The sequence below is a fragment of the Strix uralensis genome, chromosome 4 (genome assembly GCF_047716275.1).
Source record: "Strix uralensis isolate ZFMK-TIS-50842 chromosome 4, bStrUra1, whole genome shotgun sequence".
NCBI lineage: Eukaryota > Metazoa > Chordata > Aves > Strigiformes > Strigidae > Strix > Strix uralensis.
The window spans coordinates 107616621-107639097 of NC_133975.1; the positions used below are offsets into that span (position 1 = coordinate 107616621).

The 22477-nt window shown below is 40.8% G+C and overlaps 1 protein-coding gene across 4 annotated transcripts in view; it reads left to right on the forward strand.

The window, feature by feature from the left end:
• The window catches only part of TTLL5 (tubulin tyrosine ligase like 5), a 143154-nt gene extending 126110 nt beyond the window's left edge, over window positions 1-17044 (forward strand). For all 4 annotated transcript variants that reach the window (XM_074868436.1, XM_074868440.1, XM_074868437.1 and 1 more), the window contains 2 exons: window positions 2839-2924; window positions 12551-17044. In XM_074868436.1, coding sequence (XP_074724537.1) covers window positions 2839-2924; window positions 12551-12591 — 127 coding nt within the window. In that variant the 3' untranslated portion in view covers window positions 12592-17044. The remainder of the gene's footprint in view (window positions 1-2838; window positions 2925-12550) is intronic.
• Window positions 17045-22477: the final 5433 nt, after the last annotated feature.

Sequence of the window (22477 nt, forward strand, 5' to 3'; positions counted from 1 at the left end):
GGATGAAGTCCTGACTGCAATTAGATAGAGCAGTAGCCATCTGTTCTAGGGCAGGCTGGCCAAGCCTGGCAAATATGCCACAAGTAGAATGATGGCCACAGAGTGAGCCCTGTAAAAAGCGCTGTGGTTCTGGTTTGTATCCTGTCTTGCCCATGTGTGCTTATTAATAGGCACACGTGAAGTGTCTTAAGTGAGATGGGTACATCACACATACAAACTGAGTGCCCACTGAAAAGAGGACAGGCAGCAGGAGAGCGAGCATGTAACTGTTACTGGAACCCCTTTCATTTTTTTGCTACTGCTGTACTGCAGCACGCTTGTTTTTTTTAGCTCCTGAGCATCTGGGTTAATCAGGCTGCCTGACCCTTAGACGTTTTTGGCAGCAAAAGTAGTGCATCTGAGAGACGTGCCTTGATTTAACACCCTGACACAGCTGGGCTCACTAGGCCTGTAGCTTTTAGCCCTTGGCTAGCCTCAGATCATACACACAGATACACATGTGGAGATACCCTGTCCAAGAGCAACAAAGAGGAACAAGCCTCCCTGGCTCTGGGTCTTCACATCTGTTGCTGTCCTCTTGTCAAACCTGGACTTTTTGTGATGTGAATTGGTTTGTGTCAGTCCTGTTCCCCCTGGACCATTAGATGCATTCATAGCATCCCAGGAATAGGTTGTAAAAACAAAGGTGTCAAAATTTAGTCAAGAAAGTATTTCTTTGTCACCTGTGGAACAAGAGCATCCTCCAAATTTACAGTCCAAGTCTGGGCAGCTTAGGGCTGGTTTAATGCCTAAATGGAGGAAGTCAGTATCAGCTGCAAGGAGAGTTTAGCTGTATAAGAGGTAGAAAAGGGCAGTGACAGATGTTTAACTGGAGGGGACAGCAGGGACAGTGTTTATGTTGGTATTGAAAAAGAAGAAATGGACAACATAACAATGGATTGCATTGGAGAAGTAGAAGCAAAAACAACACAGACATTAGAAGTAGGACACTGAGAAAGGCAGTAGGGTTTCAGCCAACTCAAGGAGGAAGAGAGTAGAAAGGGATTAACTCAGTTTAAGTAGTGAATATGTTCTGGCACTGGAGCTTCCATCAGGACAGCAGAGAGAACTTGAGGGGTGAGCTTAGCATGGTGGGAGATCAATGACCCAGAAATAGATCTGAGAATGAGTTATGTGGAGGTAACAGTTGAAACTGCAAGAATCGAGTTACGCTGTGGGTAGGCAGAAGATGGGCAAGTCTGTAGAGAGAAAGATTCTTTAAACATAAACCACACTTTAAGGTAGAAGTGTAACTGTTCCCTGTCCTGTTTTTTTTTGTTGTTGTACTTGCCGGCATTCTTGATGACATTTTCAACCACTAGTCTTGCATTCTACCTACAGAAGGGTGAGCTGAATTTGGCTATCAGTTGTGCTGCATTAACAAAGTGGACAAGCTAATTATGAGCATGGAATCTCTGTGTAAGAAGCATAAAGCTCCATCTGGATTCTCAGTTCCCAAAAGGACCATGCAGTATCAGCAGCAAACAAAACCATAAGTACAGATCCAAAATTCTCTCCAAGAGACAATAAACTAGAAACAGGCACCTCATTGGACAATAGCATTTCAAATTATGACTGGCTGAAGTAAGGGGTTGTGTTTTGCAAATGTCATACCTGCATCCCTCTCCCTTCTTGTATGGACTCCAATTTATTTCACTAAAATCTAACTGAGATAAAATACAGGAGTCCCTCACTGGCCTTTTAGTTGCCAGGAGCACCTGGATTACTGGCAACTTGCTTGCTGACTTTGAAATCCAAAAGCAAAAGTTTTCAGACAAAACTGTAGAAACTGCACACGTGTGCCTGGGTCTGTTAGTCATCAGGGCATCACATGGGGATTGGAGATTACAGTGCTCTTCTGGAGAAGAGCTCACAATAACTGTGTAATACTGCAGAGCTGAATGAGTGAAAGAGGAGGACTCTGGCAGAGAGACAGGAGTGTACATGCAGAAGTCTAGAGTGATCAGAATACAGTTGGGCAGGAAGGAAGAAAGGCAAGGAGGGATAAGGGAGGAGAGAACAAACCAGGAATAGATGGATCAGTTGTATAGATTTAAAGGACAGAATAGATCATTACAGCTGTATAGCTTGACCTTGCCCTGTGAGTAGACTTATTTTTTATGTAGGAGGGTATGGTCTCAGTTTGGTAATGAGTCTTTATAACAGTTAAAGGAAGTGCAGTTGTACTCCACAGAATATAGTTTTGCTGTAACTCAAATGCTAAGATAAATGCAGGAAGATTAGCATAAAGTATCTGCTTGTGGACTGGCACTGGACTGCTGGAGATTAAATGCATCCTGTGGGTCTCAGTTTCCAAGACACGTGAGAAATCTTGCCTAAATGAGCTGTCTCTGCTGAGACAAGATGCAAAGACTTAACTTTTGAATGTAGCATGTTTTTGCCCGCATGTGCATTTCTGTTCTAAGGTTGCTTAATCATTTTACTTCAAATTACTGGAGTAAGGTGACCACGGCATTACTAGTGGAGTTGTGCTTTGGTGGTCCGATCCCATTTACTATCTTCTTTATCCTCCAGAATCAGCTTCCAAGTCACGTGGGACAATTAAGTTTTAGGCACATTAGAGTCTTGCTGGTGGGTTGAATGTTTCTCTGTCTTGCTCTGCCTTTTTGGAGTCAGTTGCTGTCACTGCTTTTTTCATACCATGTTCAGGCACAGCTTCGTAGCTACAATCCCAGTGAGATTATGTAAACTAAGAGAATTCTCAATTTTTTGAGACTTTTATTCTTCCTTGGTATATCCATTCTTATTCCTGTCTAATTTGATGCTTTTACCTGTTAGGGTGACCTCCACTGAAAGGCAACTGAACAGATTCCAGAACAGCCTTCGTAGTGCTGCATCATGTGAGCCAGGGACAAATTCCACAGGTGAGTGCCAGTACTGAAGACCAGGAAAGGGGGGGTGGGCATGCTGGGATGCTTTCATCTTTCTCAAGAACTGGCAGAGGAAAAACTTTCTCAGCAAGAAGAAGAAACACAGCTGCCTACCCTGCATGCAGTGGTTCCTAGGTAACAGTCTGGGTGCAAGGAATTTATTCCTCCTGGGATTAAAAAGACTAAACAGAAGGGAGCAAAGGCTGAGTTTCATAGAGTTGGAAGAGGAAGATCCCTAAAAATGTGGCTGGGAAAAAAAACTTGGCTAAAATGGCTCCTCTTTGCTTTAGGCTTTGGCTCAAAGATGCTCTGTTGTTTAAGCTTGGCCTGTAATAAAGGGCCAGGACATTCTCTACATTTTTCTTCGGTCTTGCAGAAAAGCCCCTTAGTTCAGAAAGACATAGCTGAGACTTGTGAATCAGCTGCATACTGAAGTCAGTCAGTAGAGGTGAAAGTTCCCAAAGGAAAATCAGAGACTTATAGAATGGCTAATTAATTCAAACGGGTTTATCTGCTCTTAAGGTCTTAGTAAACGAGGACTCAAACCATTTTTCATTGATGCAGACCTATTAGCAGGTAGAGTGTAGGCTTGATGAACCCATATTACCTGTAGCCCACAGTAATTTGTGATGATGCTGAAATGGAATATGTGGACAAATTATGGTCTAGAATGCTTAAAAAAATATGTTTCTGACCTTTTGCTTTGCTGTGAAAACCCTGAAAACATGACTTGAGAATCAGTAATGCAGTGATCGCTGTGTTTTCACAGGCTGAAAGAAAAGTTTGCGTAGGAGTGAACTACCCAATTCATCTCTTGGATATTTAGCTCTGAAACTTAAAGATGGCATTTCCAATATTAACGTCAGTGGTTTCATTGCTGATCTTCTAGCACAAACATTCGGCTAATGCACTTATTGTACAGTTCCAAACTGCCTCCCACGCTTTACCACCTGCCAAAAACTCCAATTATCCTACCAGAAATTTTATAAGGTGAATAGCCATAGTCAATAAAAAAGACCCTACAGCATATTGGAACGTGGCAGTGTAGGAATAGAATATAACAGGATTATCAAAATAAATAAAATTATGTGAACAGTGCAGTATCTGTATAGTTGAGGCAAAAGTTCTGGTCTACTGTATAGTTCAAGTTGAGTTTTTAGTACAGTCTATAAAGCAAGTTTACACATAAATTTACAAGTAAATGTAAAAACAGAGTTCTCAATATATTGACCAAACTGGTTTGCTGAGTGGACTTACATGAAGGTATTTGTGTGCTGAATTCTGCCTTCTTTTTCACAGTTTTAAGAGCACACTCACAGTTGCCACCCTGTAATTTTAACCTCTGCAAGAGATTCTCTCCATCTCATCTGCATATTGTTGTTGTTGTTCCGTGTGTCTGTGATAACTGTAGGTATCATTTTTCTATCCTTCCCTGTTTCTGTGAATATTTATGCAGAACATGCATGAGGATTGCTTAATATTAATGATGGAAGGCAAGAGCCAGAGCTGCAGGAAGAATATCGGCTAGATAACAACTACAAAGGTCAGGGTAGTCATCCTCTCTGTTAGCTGCACTGTACTAAACTTATCCTCTCTGAAGCTGAAACAAAGGGTTTAGCCTGCTATTTAGCTAAGAGTGTGAGGGCTTAGGTAGAACCCTAGTTTGGCTAGGGGTAGGCTAGCAGAACCATGGTGGTGGGTCACTTAAACCTTCCTTGTCACTAGAAGAGGTATATAGCTCCAAGGACAGCACTAAATATTGGCGTGACTGAACTAACTAGAGCAAAATATTTGTTCTTGGAAACTGGGGAATGATATTTTCTTCAGCTTTGCACCAAGCCACTGGTATGCGTCAGAGGCTTCTGTGCCCAGTCTGTGTGTCTCAGAAACTACTCTGGTCCTTCCTGCAGGAACAGCTGTTTTTCTTCTTCACTCTCCATTGATTGCTTACACTAGGGCCCTGATTTCCTTCATCAGCAGCTTATTTGGGGTTACTGTTTCACATGTATTTAGTATCCTAGATACCAACTAGAGGGGTTCGAGACACAAGTCATAAAGCAGATTACAGAATAAACTGCAAGCATTTAAAAATAGAAGGCTGTGAAAAGTTACAGAAATAAAAGAGGAACCAGGCAGAACCTCTGTATAAACACACACAAAAATGTTAAAAAATGTCTGAGAAGCTTGAATAGGTCTTCTCCTCTAACAGCCTATCTGAGGGTAGCTATGGGGCTCTGCAGAGAGGAAGCACAAAGGTGTCACAGATGATCTAACCAAAAGTAAGGATGATGCTCAAAGGAGGAGAGTCAGGCAGTATGGAAGCTTTTAACCAGATTGTCCAGAAAACAGTTCACTGGTGATTAGTACTGCAACTGTAGGAGAGTAGCAGTTGTGGATAACTGTTGTGCAGTGGGCTCAAGCTCTTGAGGACAGATCCCTTGAGATGAAATAACAGGGAGAATAAAAGTCAGCATTTCTGCAAAGCAGTTCAGGATTCTGAACAAGCAACCACTGCAATGAAAATACAGCAGCCTCTCATCCCTGTGGCCTCATCCTCTTTTCATGGAGAGGCAGAAGTTGTGAGCGAGCTGTGTGCCACTGGCGTAATGAGAGAGAAGGCAGAGAGTCTCACAAGTATCTACAGACAAGAGGCTAAATCTGCAAGCTATCATTTGGAGGTTACTTGTCGTATCTGAACAGACAGTTTCCTATCAAAGTTCCTGAAAGTTTAACAGGATTTATTCTATTAAAGAAATACTAAGAATTACTACCTCTAGGGAACATTCAAAATACTTCTGACCTGATTTTTCACTGAAATTGAACACCCAGCCACTAGTGGGTTGTCAGTCATTCTGAAAATACAGCTATTGTCACATTGCTTTTTTTATTCTGTCTCACCTTGAATGTCCTCAGTATTACACTGTTTCCCACTTCATGGAATTTAGCAATGCAATTAGTATTAGTGAAATAGGGCGATTGTGAACTAAGAAATCAATTCTCTTTTCCAAGTCTTCTTCAGAATATAGCTTGCTGAGTAACCACTAGGCTAAGTAGTATGGTGGGTTGTTCAGTTCCAGGTTGTCTTTATGAGACTGTTTGATACGGCAAGTTCAGATGATGAAGGAAGGAACCTACTGGCTGGTCATTTTTTTACTGTATATATTAACAATGTAAGGTATATGGAGACATTTTGCAATATTTTGCTGTTTTATCTTCTGTTCCTCTCTAGTGGCATTAGGTGAATAGTGTATGAATTCTTTTTCTCAGTAAAGTGAAGTTCTAGGTAAAAAAGGTGTTATTTAGCTTTTGAACAACTGGCAAGAAACATCAAGGAATTAGAAATTTATTACATTTATTATTCTTCCTTTTTGAAAACACTAACACAAAACAGGTTTTAGGGACGATAGAGGATGAAGGGCACTTTATGAAAATATAACAGCATAGTCCCAAGCAGCTTCTCTGTTCCTGAGCTGGACTCTTGTCTGCAAGAGCCTGGAGACAGGAGCAATCTGAAAGTATAGTTAACTCCTCAGTGCAGTTGTGGAGTGGATACACAAGGTGATGACCCCAGCTGATTTTATTTGGTTTGGTTTGATTTGTAAAGGTAACAGCAACTATGAGTGAAATCTGTTTTCTGTCTTTGTGCTTCTTTCTTTTGTTCGCTGCCAACTTCTTGAGAGTTTGTGAAATTTTTATTTCAAAAGCTTCAGAAGACAGAATGCCTCTGGGGTTCTGTTTTGCTATGCCAAAAATATAATGTGCTAATAACCTATATAATTGCAAACAAATATGAATCATGATTAAAACTGGGCAAGATTGATGCCTGGCTCCAGACTTGACAGGACTTTCACCTTTTCATACTCAGACTGATTTACAGTGATGCAGATTTATTGTGCTAATGTTTATATTACTAGTGTCCACGTGGCTTTTCCACTACATGTGCTGGGAGAAGAAAAAAGCTTTAGTGTTACTGATTAGAGGAGACAAAAGTTAGTAGTGTGCTATGTGAGTTTAACAGCAGTGAAAACTGCTAATTCATGCAAAGTCTCAGATCTCTATCTAGCCTGGTTTAAAGCATGAGTCCAAAACTAATTTGTTTGTATTCTAGTTCTCTTGAGAATACTTCATACAGAAGGTGAATGTCAAAACTCAATCTGAAACTAGGAAGGAAACTTCTTGAGCTAGGTGGTATACATTTGATTTAATTCCCTGTGATTCTCAGTTCTGTATCTGAGCTTAGTTGCAGGATGATGCACAGTTGTCTGTTTACTTTGGACATTTACCTGCCCCTCATATCTGCATGAATGCCAAGTCCTGAAGGTATGCAACTCTTTGAAATAAAGTGTAGTATCACCTGTAAGGGCTTAAAACTGGATCCTGAACTGCCAAGAGACTAGTTGAAGAATATGGGGATTAATAAACTGGTTTGGATCTAATCCATGTAGAAGGCAGGCTTCTGTTCTCAGTTTTCTAGTGATTTCCTTCTTTAGGTTAAGGTGGAGGGCAGTGTGTGAACGCCATCCAAATAAGATGAATGTGCAAGCAGTGTGGTCCGATATAGAGCAATGAATGAAGCTTGCTTGCAAACCTAATGATAGTAAGGAGCACTTTTGCACTTACTCTTCTCTGCATCTAGGATGCCCCAGATTTTTTTCATTTTACAGGAAATCTACAAGTAGACTGTGTATTTCTAAAGTTTTTTATATCCAAGATTATTGTGTGGTCCTTCATAAGAAGGTTATGTATGTCTTGGTATTGGAGACCTGAAATTAACGTTCTTACCATTGGAGTTAACGTTGGAGGTGCTAAGCTGTGACAGGCTGTTGTCTACCCGCTGCTTGCACTAACATTATTCCTGAAATGCAGCCTCTTTTGTATAAGCTTAAGGAAGGAAGAGATTCTTTTAGCATACATCCAAAAGAACAAGCTTCAAAATTGTCCTGCATCAGCAAAAGAAAAAAACAAGTAAACACAACAGGCGTGTAAACAAGATGCACACAATCATTTTGTATTGTTTGCCAGATCTAAACAAAGAAAATGCCTGGGATTTGGAGATTCCTTCATCAGCCAGTGACTCTCAACTCTCTTGGAGTGTAAAGGGTGGGGATGGGATGGGATATGTACTGTTGCCACTGTGCCTGGCCTGTGTCAGACTCCCAGCCATTTAGCTACAGTAGGGTGGAATTCCCAGCTGCCCAGCCTTATCCAAGCTTCCTCAGCTTCTGCCAGGCTCCCCTGCAGCCTCCGAAGGCAGTAGATTGTTGAACACCAATGTATTTATATTTAAGTTGTTACCACATTCCCAAGAGGAACGTTGGCTATGATTTCAGCTGGTCTCACCACACTGTCCAAATCCTTCATCAGGAGCAGCTGGGAAAAGAAATCACTCAGGTTTCTGTGCAGCACATTGCTGGTACGCCTCCTCCCTCCCACTAATCCTGTTAATTCCAGTCTTCATTTGCCACCCTCCTGTTTCTCTCTTATTGCTGTGACTGACTGCACAAGTGGTCTTGACTTTGAAAGGTGACCTTCAAATGGGCACCTCGAGTAACCTCTACCTCAGACTACTTTGGCTACTCAGGCACCTCAGATACCTTATGACACAAAAGAGCAACCTTTGATGTTACCTCATTACTTACCCTAGTCCAGGAATGGAGTAATGATAAGCTCTTCCACATAAATCCTCCCAGAACCACCTGTCTGGCTGTGACAGCCACAGCAGTGTGATATCCAGCACCTTGAATCAAACTTCTCCAGTGCAGCCTCCTACCCTGCATATAGCCTTTGTCACAGCAGTAATAACCTTCTGTCAGCATCTCTCTCTAGTGCCATCTCCATGTGGAGAAAGGGTTAGTTAGAAATGGAATCAGTCTGTTTTTTCATATTTTGGAAAGCAGTGGAGCTTGAGGTGAATCCTACTATTGTCCCTCCCTTTTTGGGAGGGCAAAGAATCAGTTACAATGGAGGATATTTGGTTTCACTTTTGTTCTTAGAATTATTTTCCTAAAGCCATTGTTCTTTCACACATCACAAAAACATTCTGGATCTTCTCTCCCTTGCTGACTTCCACAGTTTCATAGAGGGCAAACAGGAAGGGGAAAAGATAATTTCTCTCCCTGCTATAGTTGTTGCATCTGTCCCAGGTCAGATAATGACAGACAAGCCTGTAGTACCAGCTGGACCAGAAGGGAAAGGAAAAGGGTAAAGAAAGACCTTCTCCTTACACCATTTCTTGGTACTCTTTGAAGGAGCAGGGAACCATCATCACCTTATGACTAGCAATGAGCAAAAATTGATGTGTCTAACCAATACCTTTAAAATAGATACAAAGTATCAACATGACTGTGTTCGAGTTCATCCAGTTACCAGAACTGTGTGTAAATTTCATTAAATCCTAGCAGAGTGTAAGGCTCTGCCAAAAGCAGCATTCCAGGCCCTTCTCAAATGATGTTAAGATAGTGTCCAACTCAGCCATTGCCTCTTAGCTAGAGGTGAGGGTCAGTGTTCACTTCTAATGATCAGAAACTACATTTATTCCTTAACTTGTGAGAGCAGCCTGCCTCTCACACCTTTAGTCAACCTTTTCCCTTTCTTTTTATGAAAGGAAGGAGCTTTTTCCTGTTGCTACTGGTCTCATGCCACTGAAAGGACGTTCCAAGTCTCAGGACCACTGGAAAGCAGGAGGAAAAGGAAAGGACAGTCTCTAGAAATTGGCTTTCCTGTTTGAGAACTAGAACGCAGCTTGAATTTTAGGAGCCTTCGCTTCTGACAGACTCAAAGAAAACTCTGAAGCAGGATAAGTAATGACTTCAGGCAGTTGGCATTTTTGCCTGGCTGGAGGCTGAGCATTGCTTGTTCGCAGTAGTTAGGTGATGGCAAACTGCCTGTATTTCCTTGCTGTGTTGGAAATGTCGTTCAAGATCAGGTGTGCAAAGACTGGGGAGAGGTTATATAATATGTTGGCTACTTGTGTCTCACATCTGGCCCTCTGGCATTAAGCTACCTATAGAGAGGATGACTTTGCCCATCCAAATTGGATTTTGTTTTAATCTGGCATTATTTTATTGAGACTAAAAATAGAAGCCAAAATGTGTTGTGAATAGGGTAAAAGGAGTGTCTGAAGTTATGAAATGAAATGTGAGGAAGAGCCAGAGAAGAAAGAGCCACAACAAAACCAGGGAGTAGGGAGCTGAATAAGAGAAATCAGGATGAAGGCTGTGAAGTACAGAAGGACATTAGCAGTCAGGGTGAGGAGCCCACCCAGTGCCTTCTCTGTAACATGGTGAGCAGGAAGGCTCATGCTGGCTTCCACTGCTATTTCTCTAATGAGGCTGCTCACTGCTCTTTTCATGCAAGGAGACTTCACTTGAATACAGTTGTGTGTACTGTTTGTGTCACACCCCCTTCACCCCAAATAAATTTTCATGACTTGGAACTGCTGCTTTTCCTTGCCTGCCCAGTCCAGCAAGCCAACTTGAAATTGTGTCCAAAGGATGGGGGAGGGAAGGCTGGCCTTCCGTTGTCAGCTGTCCTGGGTTGCTAGTGTCAGTCATCCATGGATATAAATAAACCCCATCTATTTATTGCCTTTCTTAGTTGCAGTATATATTATCAAGAGAATGCTGGGCATCGCTCTAGAATTAGAAATTCCCTCTGCTTTGGGATAAAAAAATCTGAATTTCTAGGTTTTTCAGAGCTTTTCAGGGAGAAAGGAAGTTCCTGTTTTCAACACTAGATTCAGGAGGCTTTGACACACTTCTCAGTTCTGCCATAGACTTTCTGTGGGTATGATGAAACAAATAAAAAATGTTAGCATGGGTCCCTGACCCAGTACTGTCATCTAGCCTGATGCTCTGCTCTGTCTTATTCCTGCAGCTGTAGATTAGGTACTGGTGTCTGACCAAGGCTGTGTACTTCTGTGCTGGGGAAAGTCTATATGGCACTGCATTTTAGTGTGCAGGTATCCCGTAAATGACTTTACACAACTCCTGTGATTTCCTTGTGACTCAGAATCATATCCATAAAATGGAGGTAATCCTTTTCTTCCCCCTACGTGACTGTTCTAAGTACAAAAGTCTTGAAGTTTTTGAGGTGCAGTCATGGATGACATAATAGTATGTAAATATGTGGACAGACATACAGGCAGAAACTTTAACACCTCCTGTCAGGCAGAGAATAAAGGAGATTCGTTCTGTTGTATGTGGTGATTCACTGCAATGACTCTTATCACTAGGGAGAATCAACCCTTAATGTTGGCTGCTGTCAAGAATGAGGTTTTTTTCTGTCCCCTCTACTCAACCAGAACCTCAGCCTACTCAGTCAGAAGGAGGTGGAATGCTCACCAGTAGCTCTGAAACGATAAAACTTCATAGAATTATATACATTAATATTTATGAAATTATTGAATTGGCCATGAGCTGCACTCATGGTAGGAGCCTACATATTTACTTGTAGATATAGGAATGCCCCTCTCTGTGTTGAGTCCTCAAGGTAGCCATACAAGAGGAACTCACACAAACTGGTTTTAATTCAGTTTGTGAGAAAAGACAAACTGTACCATGCATTTCTGTAGGAAAAGGAAGGCTCAAAAGTCTCTTCAAAACAGGAAGGTGAGGTTGAAGTTGGCTGCCTCTCATGTGCCTTTGTTTCCTTTATTTCAATTTATTTATATTGCCAAGGAATAGGTTTCTGGACTGGTATCCTATCTTAATACACATGGTTGACAGTTTGGTTCCTACTTCAGGTTCCAAACTTTCTGTGCAGTGACATAGCTGGCAATCCTGCTTTCTAAACATCTTTCCAGATCCTCTGTGCTGTGTGATGTTTGGCTCTGTGCTGGGCTTTCAAGGAGAGCATATTTTTTTTAAGTATAGCAATATTTTTAATAAACAGCTCTCAACAAATGTCACTCACATTTAGGAGCAAGCTGATGTGCTAAATACACAGGGCAAGCTTTACCTACTAAATTAGCTGTAAAACACAAACTGTCCAAAATAAACTTGGTACATTTCTAAGTGTTTTGGATTTTTTCTTTTTAAAGGACTGTCTAAAGATTTTTAAGTAAAAGAAGTGAAGATGACATTGACTTTCATCTGTAACATGCCTAAGTAGAAAAATGCAGTATGTAGAATTAAAATCTATCTCTCTAATAATGGGAAGACAAAATTTTTTCCTTATCCCCATTTTGTTTCTTTCAAAGATCAACCTTTTCACACCCCTATCTCTCCTGCACCAGCGACCTCAGCATCTTTTGTAGTGAGGAAGTAGACTCCCATGCAAGCGAATGAGTAAAAGACACAAAGAAAAAGACAAAGCATAGTGATATGGGAAAGATTTAGAGCTAATGGAGGAGCATGTGAAGAGATGAGTTGGAGGCGAAGAGTGAAGAAGGTATTCTGGGGCTTGAGAGGAATACCAAGAGTATTTTTTCACACTGTAGCATATTAAGTTAGGTTTTGTCATACTGATCTGTGATCTCATCTGTTACTGTAGAGAGAGGTTGTGTGATGGGGAGATCCAGACTTCTGGAGATGGCTGAGATTTGCAGAGCAGTGCAGCAGTTTTTCCCACAAAACAGTCCCCTGTGATTACTCAGAATCTTTGCTTTGTGTTTTTTCCAGCCTCTGCTCACAGAGAAGGACTAATGCTGAATACCAGGTGAGGAATCCAGGGTGTTGCTTCAAGTGTGGGGCAAAGGAAAAAGCAGCAGTGACTTCATACCACCACCCTCCCATAACACCCAGGAAAGAGTGAAGAGGAGGCCCTGGTGAGAGGACAACCCACTGAGGAGAGTACCTGAACATCTGTGGAAGCTGATCATACACCTGGAAGCTGAGGTGAATGATTGCCTCTGAGACTTTCTGCTGCTGATGAGTCTTGGGGTCCCTTCCTCCCACCTCTTCCTGATCACTAACTGTGAGATCTTTCTATAAGACAGAGGTCCTCCAGCCATCTGTATCATTCTTTCTAAGGTTCAAGTTTGAACATAAAGTCTCATTTGCTCAGCATTTCAGTCTGTCCCGGTCTGGTAACAGCCAAGATTCTCTGCCGTCATCACATGGCAACCATCAGCAGAGAAAAATAGAACATACGACTGGAGACATCCGTGTTGGTTGCCATCTTTAATTTTGGCACAGAGCCATAGAAATTATTGGTTTGAATAAAGTAATTTCATTTGTTTGTTTTGGTTATAATTTCAGTTCTTAATTCACACCCCCAAAATATTTGCTGTCATGTTGGACAGGATTTTAAATCTGTCTTTATGTTTCACTATTGGATGCTTATGTTCTGTACGGCTTATTTTTGTATTTTGTTTTCTGCTTGTTTAGGCTTTATAAACTTTTAAAGTTGGCTGATGTTTTCGGACCCAAGCTTGAACCCTAAGGCCCAGGTGGCTCCTATCAGTTGCAGTAGCGGCTTGGTGAAGCACTCCAGTTAAAATTTGCTTAATGCTATGAAAATTAATTTGCTTGTGTTAGAAAACAACATTAGCAGCTGGAAAATGTATTGGAGAGAAGATCCACCCATCCTTAAAATGAACAGGAAGCAGCTTCAGCTCTGGCTCTTTGTTGGTGCCAGGTTAAAGGAAAACTCAGTATTTTGCAACTTCTGCTTTGTCAAACAGCAAATGGTATGATTGTAATTCTCAAAGAGTACAAAATCTCCTGTTTGTATCAGAGCCCTCACAGATTGGATTCTAACAGCCTGTTTGATCTTTTTTCTTATTCCACAGCTCCCCTGTCATTTCTAGCCTGTATAGTCAGTGTTAAGAGATCATTCTCATGTGTTGGCAAGTAGATAATGATCAGCTCAAACAGCTGACAGAAGAAACAGTATCAGAGGGGGAAGTGTTTTCTCTTGAAATGATTGTGTTCATGTTCACTCTTGGATTGTGCATATTTTCTGTCATTCAAGACCAGATAAATTGTGAGAAGATAAAATAATTATGTTCATACCCCATTAGTTTCACTATCGCTTGCTCCAGGCATGAATTCATAGGACAGAACATGCTTTTTTCTATTTCTGTTCTATTCACGCATGTGACAGACACTGAATACTTTATTTGTCCAAAATACAGTTCTCTGATGTAGCTGTTCCCTTTCTTACTTCCTTGGTTTATCTTTCATTTCCTAGACGATCATGATCCTGTTCACTTTCTCTGTGTTTTTCAGCTGTGTTCTTCAAGTATCTGCACAGCATTTGTCTGCTGCCTGTGCCGCCATCACATATCATCAGTGACCAAGAGATTTGTAAAGTCTTGTGAAGTTACATTCAGATCATGTCCCTTCTGTCTGTAATCATTGAATTCCACCCACGGATCTCCGAGACAGATGTTTCTACTGGTGCATCAAGTTGTCAGCTCATGATTAGTGAAAATTCAGTTTCAGAATTTGTTACTTCAAACTTCTGTACGTTCTCAGCAGTTGTGGTCTTCAAGACCTTGGGTCAGTCTTTTCATAGCCTACTCTGCTACATGTGGTGTTGGCTATAGCCTCCAGCTCTGTTTCAGAACTGTCAGAGGGGCCATTTCCCTATAGGATTTAGCTTCAGTAAATAACAGATTCCATTCCTTTCATCTCTCAGGGGATCTGAGTTATCCTTATTCCACTGGGTTTCACATGCAGGATTGAATAGCTATAAGATATGTATCCTTGTGGAACTCTCATCTCCATTTTTGTTCTCTACTTTCTTCATTCAGGCTGTCACAGCCACCACTGAAAACTATAGAAAACTTTGGAGGATAGAGATTTAAATGCACAGTTAGCCCAGGAAGGGTGATTGTCTTCAGAGGATCATTGGCAGAAACAGCATTATTATATCTCTGGCAAATTGCCAATTAGTGCTGGCTTATTATGAGCATAGGTTAATTGTTTTGTCAGCTTTGCCAGTCTTCTACTCACTCATTTTGGGATAATGATTTGTACCCAGTTAGAGCCAGTAGTAGGTTTTCTGAACTTCTTTGCATTGCATGTTAGATGTAGCCAACACCACAGCTGTAACTGTGATGATTTAGCAGCAGTATATCAGACATCTTGTCTGTAAAATTTTTGAAATATTAGAGAAATGCATGTTGCAGTCTAAGACCCTCATTTCAAAGGGATGAATTTTGTCAGCTTCAGGAGCAGTGAAGTCTTGCATCCTTTGTTCCTGGAAAATTTTCCTCTGCTTCTAACAAATGAAAGAAAAAAAATCCAGGGATGTCAAGACTGGTCCTTTACCTCAAGCCAAACACCTAGACCTTGAACTCCTGTTCAGCCTCAGGATATGTTAGGGCAGCCAGAGCATCAAAGGAAATAACAGTATTCCTTTGCCTTGGGCATCTGCTGATCCCAGCTCTGAGCACAAATACTGTTACCTTGGGAGTATGTGCAATAGAGAGTTGGGAACAAATGCTGTGATTCCAGCCTCATACTTTTTCCTGTCTCCCTGTACTCCTCAGCCTGAAGTCCATGTCTGTCTTTGTGCATGGTGGATACTGTGTACTGAAGGATAACATATGTATTTTCTCTCTTTGCAGCTCTATTACCTCCATATCTGTCCCTTTTCAAAAACCTCTCAGAGTGCCTCAGTTAAACGATTCAGTGGAAGGCATAGAACTGTTTCCCACACATGATGGAGAGAGGGCATTTTACAGGAAGTGTTTTCTAGTACAAGGAAGGAAAGGAGAATAGCAAACCATTTTGGATTTATAGTAGTTGCATGTGAGGGGAATACAATTATATCCATGCTCCTCAAGTGAGAATTAATTTGTCTCCGATTTTTTGACATTTATTTCCCTGTATTCATCAATGAGTTTCATCAAAAGTGCCTTTGTTTATTGTGAGAAAGTAAAATTACCAATAGAAAGCCCCAACAATCATTCAGCATCCACTTCAGTGGTGAGACTCGATAATGGAACCAAGGGGTCCTCTTCTGCTCTCCTGCTCCATGATGTTTGCATCACTTCTAAGTTAAGGAGCCTGTTCCAATGACAGAGAATCAGGCTTGTAAGTCTTGAAAGGAGTAAGGTGCACATCAGAGTCCTGGAGGCTGAGGTAATGCAAAGTTCATATAAGTGTTTAGGCCTGTGTTTAGGTGATGAGCATACCACAATATAAAAATTAAGGGAGGGATCCTCTCCTCTCCAGAAGCAGCTGACTTGTACTCAGTACATGAAGTAGTAAGTTCACTTTTACATGGTTCATCTTGGCCTTTAAAACAGTCTCACAAGCCATGTGAGTGCTATCAGTGGGACATCATGTTGTGACACTAGATAGACTTAGTCTTGGATGGTAATGAAACATACTGAAATTTCCATTCTCAAGACTAGATATGCTTTTGGACAATCATGATTTGTTGAAAATACTCCTCATTATGGTGCCAGGAAGGTCGACATATATCTCTCTGATACTGATTCCACACTGTGGCAGGAGATTTTGGTATCAAGACCTTTGATACTAGTAGGAATCAGTGCTGTGCCTCTTCCTCATACTGGAATATGGGCAGTCTCTGTGTGCACAGAGTTGAATGGCTGGCAGTGCTAGACCATTCCTCATCTTTACCTGTGAAGGAGATCCTTGATTTACTGATGAGTTTACAGAACACACTGGATTCGCAGCTTGCGTTCTTGTACTAATACAACAGTTCCAGTCATTTTGGATTATTTGATGGACACAAAAGTAGTCTGGCTCCTGACTTATTTTTGTTAAGGTTTACTTGATCAAACTGCCAAGGACTTTTTTCCTCAGTCCTACATTTGCTGCTCATGATAATCCTGGGCTCACTGTTTGAATCTGGATGGGTTATTTGCTGGTGTTTAAATAGCTGGATTTTTTTGGTTGCAGTACATAACTGACTGATTGATTCTCTTCATACTATTTCCTTTCTGGACACATTATTCCTGTGGATCTGTCATGAGTTTCTTCCAAAAGCAGCTTCTGAGCTTTACTTGAATTTGGGACTTGACCTCTTTTTCTTCTTTCTAGAACCTCATGTTTGTAGAGCTGCAATTGACCTAGAGAACTCCTTGTCACAAGATGTTGTGGGTACAAAAAAGTGTATGTGATTTGAAAAGACAAATCCGTGAAAAAGTAATCTGTTAGGGCATATTAAATATTAAAACTAAAAAACAAGCAGGAAGCTTCTAAGACTTTTCAAGTGACTATTTTGGGGAAGTACCACAATGGGCTTCTCCAATTTTTAGCTTGTCTATCAGGCGTGTGCTGTTGACCACCATCAGAGACAAGAGGTGGGCTAGATGGTCTTGTAGTCTGACTTTGTATGCATGTTTTATTTTGACAGTGGCAGTACAGCCTATTAGAACAGTCAAGGCATGTTCCACCAGAATTCACTCTGTAGTGTTGGGTTCTCTAAGAAAAGTCTCCATTGCTGACATCTGCCAAGTTGTCACATGCAGCTTGTCTACATCTTCACCTGGGTGGGCACTATATATTGCAGAGGCTTTCAAAAGCTCTTACAAGAGCATTAAGGGCACCAAGATCCATCTCTAGACAGCTGTGATTTTGGGGAAAGTAGGTTGCTGTGTGGAAGTCTTCCGTAATATGATGTTTGTAAATGGTTAATTGCTTAAATATGGAAAAGAAAATACTTATCACTACCTGAAGCTTTTAAGTTATCTTATTCATACACATTTCACTTCTCGCCATCTTTGTTTTCCAAAGTGCTTGAGTGCAGAGCACCTTCAGGGTGAATATGCACAACCACAGTACATTTTAAAGAACTACAGTACCTGGTAACTGCTTTCTTCCCACTTTAGAATCCTACTGTCCTTTTCCAAAGAATGAGATTAAGTTTTCCTGCTGCCTTAGAAATTAGTAGTTAGGAAATGCAAGCTGATCTCCAAAATTGCTGGATTTTGGGTTTTTGAAACAGCCTCTCCATGCAGTTTTAACACAGAGGACAAATTCCATTGAACTAAAGGTGACAAACAAGACACCAGGTCTTCCCTGAGAAGTCTGCTTTGTCTGTTATCTGACCAAAAAAGGATTTTACTGGACCTCATTGAAAAAGTTTTCACTGATGTTTCCAATTTAAAGGAAGAATCACTGATCACTGTGGAGACCCTGGTGTGAAGCTTTTGCCAGTGGTATTCAGTGAATCATAGTGGTTCCCTAGGGAAAAGAGTATACTTAACAGGGCATCTTCTCTACAAGTCCATGCCTACAGTGCACACAATGAGCTTGAGAAATCTTATATTCTTTAAAAAGGAGAGGCTTCTTTATCTGACCTATCAGACAAAAAAAAATGAATTGGCCTTAAAAAGCCAAATTTGATGCAATTGTTAAGAATTTGGGGATTGTTAAAAATGTATCTTTTATTACCAGAATTTTTATCATTTGTTTGGGACAGGTGGCAGAGGTGCTGTTACCTCTAAAAGCAATTTCAGCATTGTATTTGGCCTTTTGCCTACCAGTGTTCTGGGATGTGCAACAGAAGACAACCCCAAAACACTAGTTTAATTTGGTGTCCCTGTAAGAGTATTTTAGAAAATCTCATTTCACCATAGTTATAGCAAAGGTAAAGTGTAGTCTCCTTCCTCTAGACTAAGAGGAGACAAGTTACTATACTCAGTGTAGTTATGTTCAAAAGTAATAAAATCTTCTTAAAAAAAGTGTTTCAGGGTAATTGATCTAATCCCTATTCTTGAGTACTACCATGTCAAAAGTCAGTAAGGGATCTTTGAAAAGTTCATCTACTGCCAAGTCAAAATGCTTGACTGTCATCACTCCCTCCTTCTACTATAAACTTTGTTTTTTCTGAGACTGGGGAAGAAAAATGACAAGGGATTTTTCCCCACTCTTTCCAGTCATTACTATATAGGATTGACCTCATGTTTTTCAAGTGGTTTTGCCTTATTTATATGACCTTCTGAAAAGGTCATACTGTGTCAGGTATATTCATCTAGGATTTCTGTGCCATTCTTCAAGACGGACAGCTGTGAATCTACTGGGAGGGCAAATGAAGTTGTAGGCATCCCATTAGTGCCGCTAGTTACAGTACTTATGCTTCCAGTTGCATGATGCTTCCCCCATTCAAATTGGGGTTGTCTTCCCTCCTGAAAGTGTGTTTTCTCCACCATTTCTAATTCCAGAAATTTAACGTGGAATACATTTTGTCTATGATATCAACTAGGAATTTTTTTTCTTATCCACAGACTTACAAAACTCATGTCTCCATATGTCTACTGAAAATTTCTCATGAAAAATATCTAAGAATAAAGATTGGTGTCTCTTCCTGCCAAATTGTCACTCTGCAAGTTTCTTCGGTGTTTTGAATGATGGCTTGGCTGAGAGCAGGTGAAATTGATAAAAATGAATGACAATTTAAAATGTGTAGTTGGCACATTGTAGCTGCTGCCACACCGTACTTCCCTGAGACTTTATTGCCATCTCCTTTATTTTGTTTCTCTTTGTTTTCTGTTTGTTTGTTTCCAGTTCTTCAGATTAGCACAACAGAGCACTTAGCATTGTAGTATCCAAATGAGATCTTCAGATCCTAAGGTATAGTTAGAGATTTCCGTAGCAAGTGTCCTTTGAGGGGGCAGATGTCAAATTGTTTAATGCAAGGCAGCTTGTTGCAAGATGGATGTCTTCCAGCCACTCTTGTTGTGAGTCAGACTGTCTGCTACAGCTTTCTCTCACAAGTAGAGTTTCTTACAAATCCTTGGAAACAGTGGAGATCTCCCAAGCATCTAGTCTACCTGCAAGAGGGTTTCAGCACTTCAAAAGACCATAAATTTTTGTTTTAAGAAAGGACCAGAGCATGGTTACCAAGATGTTCCCCAGTCATTACACTATGTGCATTGCACAAATCCTGTAAGATTTGCCCCTGGCTGCACAGCAAATCTTTGTTTTATCTGCTTCCTGACGAGGATAATAACTTCAGGAGAAAAAAAAATCCTTCCTGAAGAATGTCAGGAAATCTCTGGTTTGATATGACCCAGCTGCCTTTTTTTGTCAAGTGATGTACATGCACTGGCCATGATATATTATTATAATGCCTCATGCTGATTTCTGTATGTGATGAATGAATATCTGTAAACAGCTAGTGAGAAACGTCTGAGTGTTGGCAGACCAGAAAAGGAAGTCACCTTTGCTTTCTGCAACATGCATAACCCCTACATGTAATTATTTCTTGCATCGGTCTCTGTGGACAGCAATGAGGTATCATCTTGCTTAGCCAGCTAAGTTGGAATGAGAGATGAATATCACCCTGCACAAAGACCACTACCCCCACTATCTCCCTGAAAGGGGGAAAAATAAATCTTTGTCTTCAGAAGATACCGCTTGAAAGATTGGTATTCCTTGGTATAATTCAACAGTGCCAGCATATACCACAGGGGAGAGAGTTTCTGCTTGAAAACTGTTCACTAAATCTGCAGGATGTGGGAAACCAATAATGTGTGGGGATTTTTTTGCCACAAACAACAGCTGTAAAGAAACCTCTGTTCTGTACTAGATATAAAGATCCTTATCCCTAAGTGTATTTTCCATGAAATCATAGCCCAGTTCTGGAAAAGGCCCAGCTGCTTGGTTGAATGCCTTCAGACTGTCTCTGCCATCTTCCCTATGCAACCTAGCCCTAGATAAGGATGTTCTAAAAGAAGCCGAGTAACTGAGGTCTGTAATCTTTGAAATTAGTCTTTCCTGGAAACATACTGTGACATCCAAAGTATATGTTCTTTCTGAAATTATGGGCGTAAGTGGCATCTCAAATGCATTACTGTCATTTAGAGAAGTAAGAGAATGGCAACCATTAATCAGCAATTTTCATTTGCTGTATATCTTGTTGATGTATCTGAATTCATTTCTAAGACAATCTGTTTCCCAATGAGTAAAACTGTCTCATCTCTTCCACGTTGACTTGTTCAATGATAAAGGATCTTGCATTTGCACAGGGTATCTGAAGCCTCTCTTCAAGAGAGGACAAAAGACACTGTGCTTAGTTGCTTCCCTCTGTGACTTCTGGAGCTGCATCAGAAATGAACCAGGGCTTAAATGGCTTCCCTGTATATAAAAGAAAATATTGGTAAAGCAGACACCTGAAAGTCCAGGTGTTCTTTTACTAGACATCATAGTATGCATGTTAGTTATTAATTTTATGCAGCTTTTGACCAATATATTCTAGTGATTTTGAACATAAAAAAAATTTTAGTGGATGTTATTTTTAAAGAATTAGAAGACATATTTTCCTCCTTGCACAGTACAAAATTGCGGCTGTTACTCTAAACCACAATTAATGTAGGTTATAGGCAGCCCATACAACCATCTATTATTTTGCACTATCACAAATCAGTATAGTTTTGCAGGTGTGTAGATATCACACTGTTGGCTCCATATGTATTGAAAACTGTATTTTCTTGATTGATTTCATTGCCTTTCAATCACTTATTAAGAGAAGACAACTCAGTACTATAGAGTTGATGTTTTGCATGCCACCAGAAACACTTGTTCTGCACAATAGAATGGGCCCTAGAGCTGCATCCTGCTCACCCTGTGGTACTGAACCTGCCCTGCATTGGACCCCAGACCATATTGAAGACATCTGCCTCATAAAACATTGCAGCGGATCCTCTTCTGTCATGGGATGGCTGTAGTGGTTTAATTTACAAAGTAGTCTGAGCCTGGAGACCTCCTGTATTTCTGCTCTGATGAGGACACTCCAGTCGTAAGTAAGGAAAGCTTCAGAGCAGCATAGAAAGATAAGAAAAGGATCTGTGAACTGAGAGAATGGAGATGTGGCAGCTACAACAAAGAGAGATGAGAGACATCGCAGAACAGAGCTATGATGTTGCCAGAGGAGTGGACAGGTATGTTTGTCTTTTGTATCTTTTATTACTTTTGGACATGGTCCTCTTGTTTGCTGTGTGTATTGATGACTATTGGTTATGGAAAGGTGAAACACAAAGCAGTATATCCCAGTTCACATAGTGGTAACAGGGATGTGCTACTGCTTTTTGTAAGCGCAGTGAGATAGCTAGAAACTATCCAACCCAAAGACCAGGGAACAAAGACTCATTTAGTCTGCAAAGACTATTCTTTGCTGCAGTATCAGTGTACATTCCTGTAATTACTGAAGCAGTGTTCCTTGCAGAGCTTTACAATGTGCTACAGCCTGAAAAACAAGGTGTTCAGGTTCAGTCTAGGCCTCCTGCATACTACAATAGAGTATGCCAGAGAAGCAGGGACTACACAGATGGTTGGTTGGTCATCAGTGTAGGATCTGCCTTATGGTAGTGCAGAATAGAGTTTTTTCACTCTTTCTAACCATTGATCTTTGTTAGAGAGACAGAGTGTGCTGGGATTGTTTTCATCAGCTTTTGTTTGTTCCTGCGAACAACAAAAGGGAACTGTTGGGAGCTGTATTCAGTGTTGGCAGTGAAGATCCCACTTTTTCTTTCCCATTGTCTTCCTCAATTTGCCAGCTAGCAACAGAGCATATAGAGAACTGCCCTCTGCTTTCTCACACTAGTGTCCTGAAACGTTTTGGTGGTAAGCCTGTGCCCAGGAGTGTATTCAATCTGTTATTAACCCCATGTAGATAGTTTA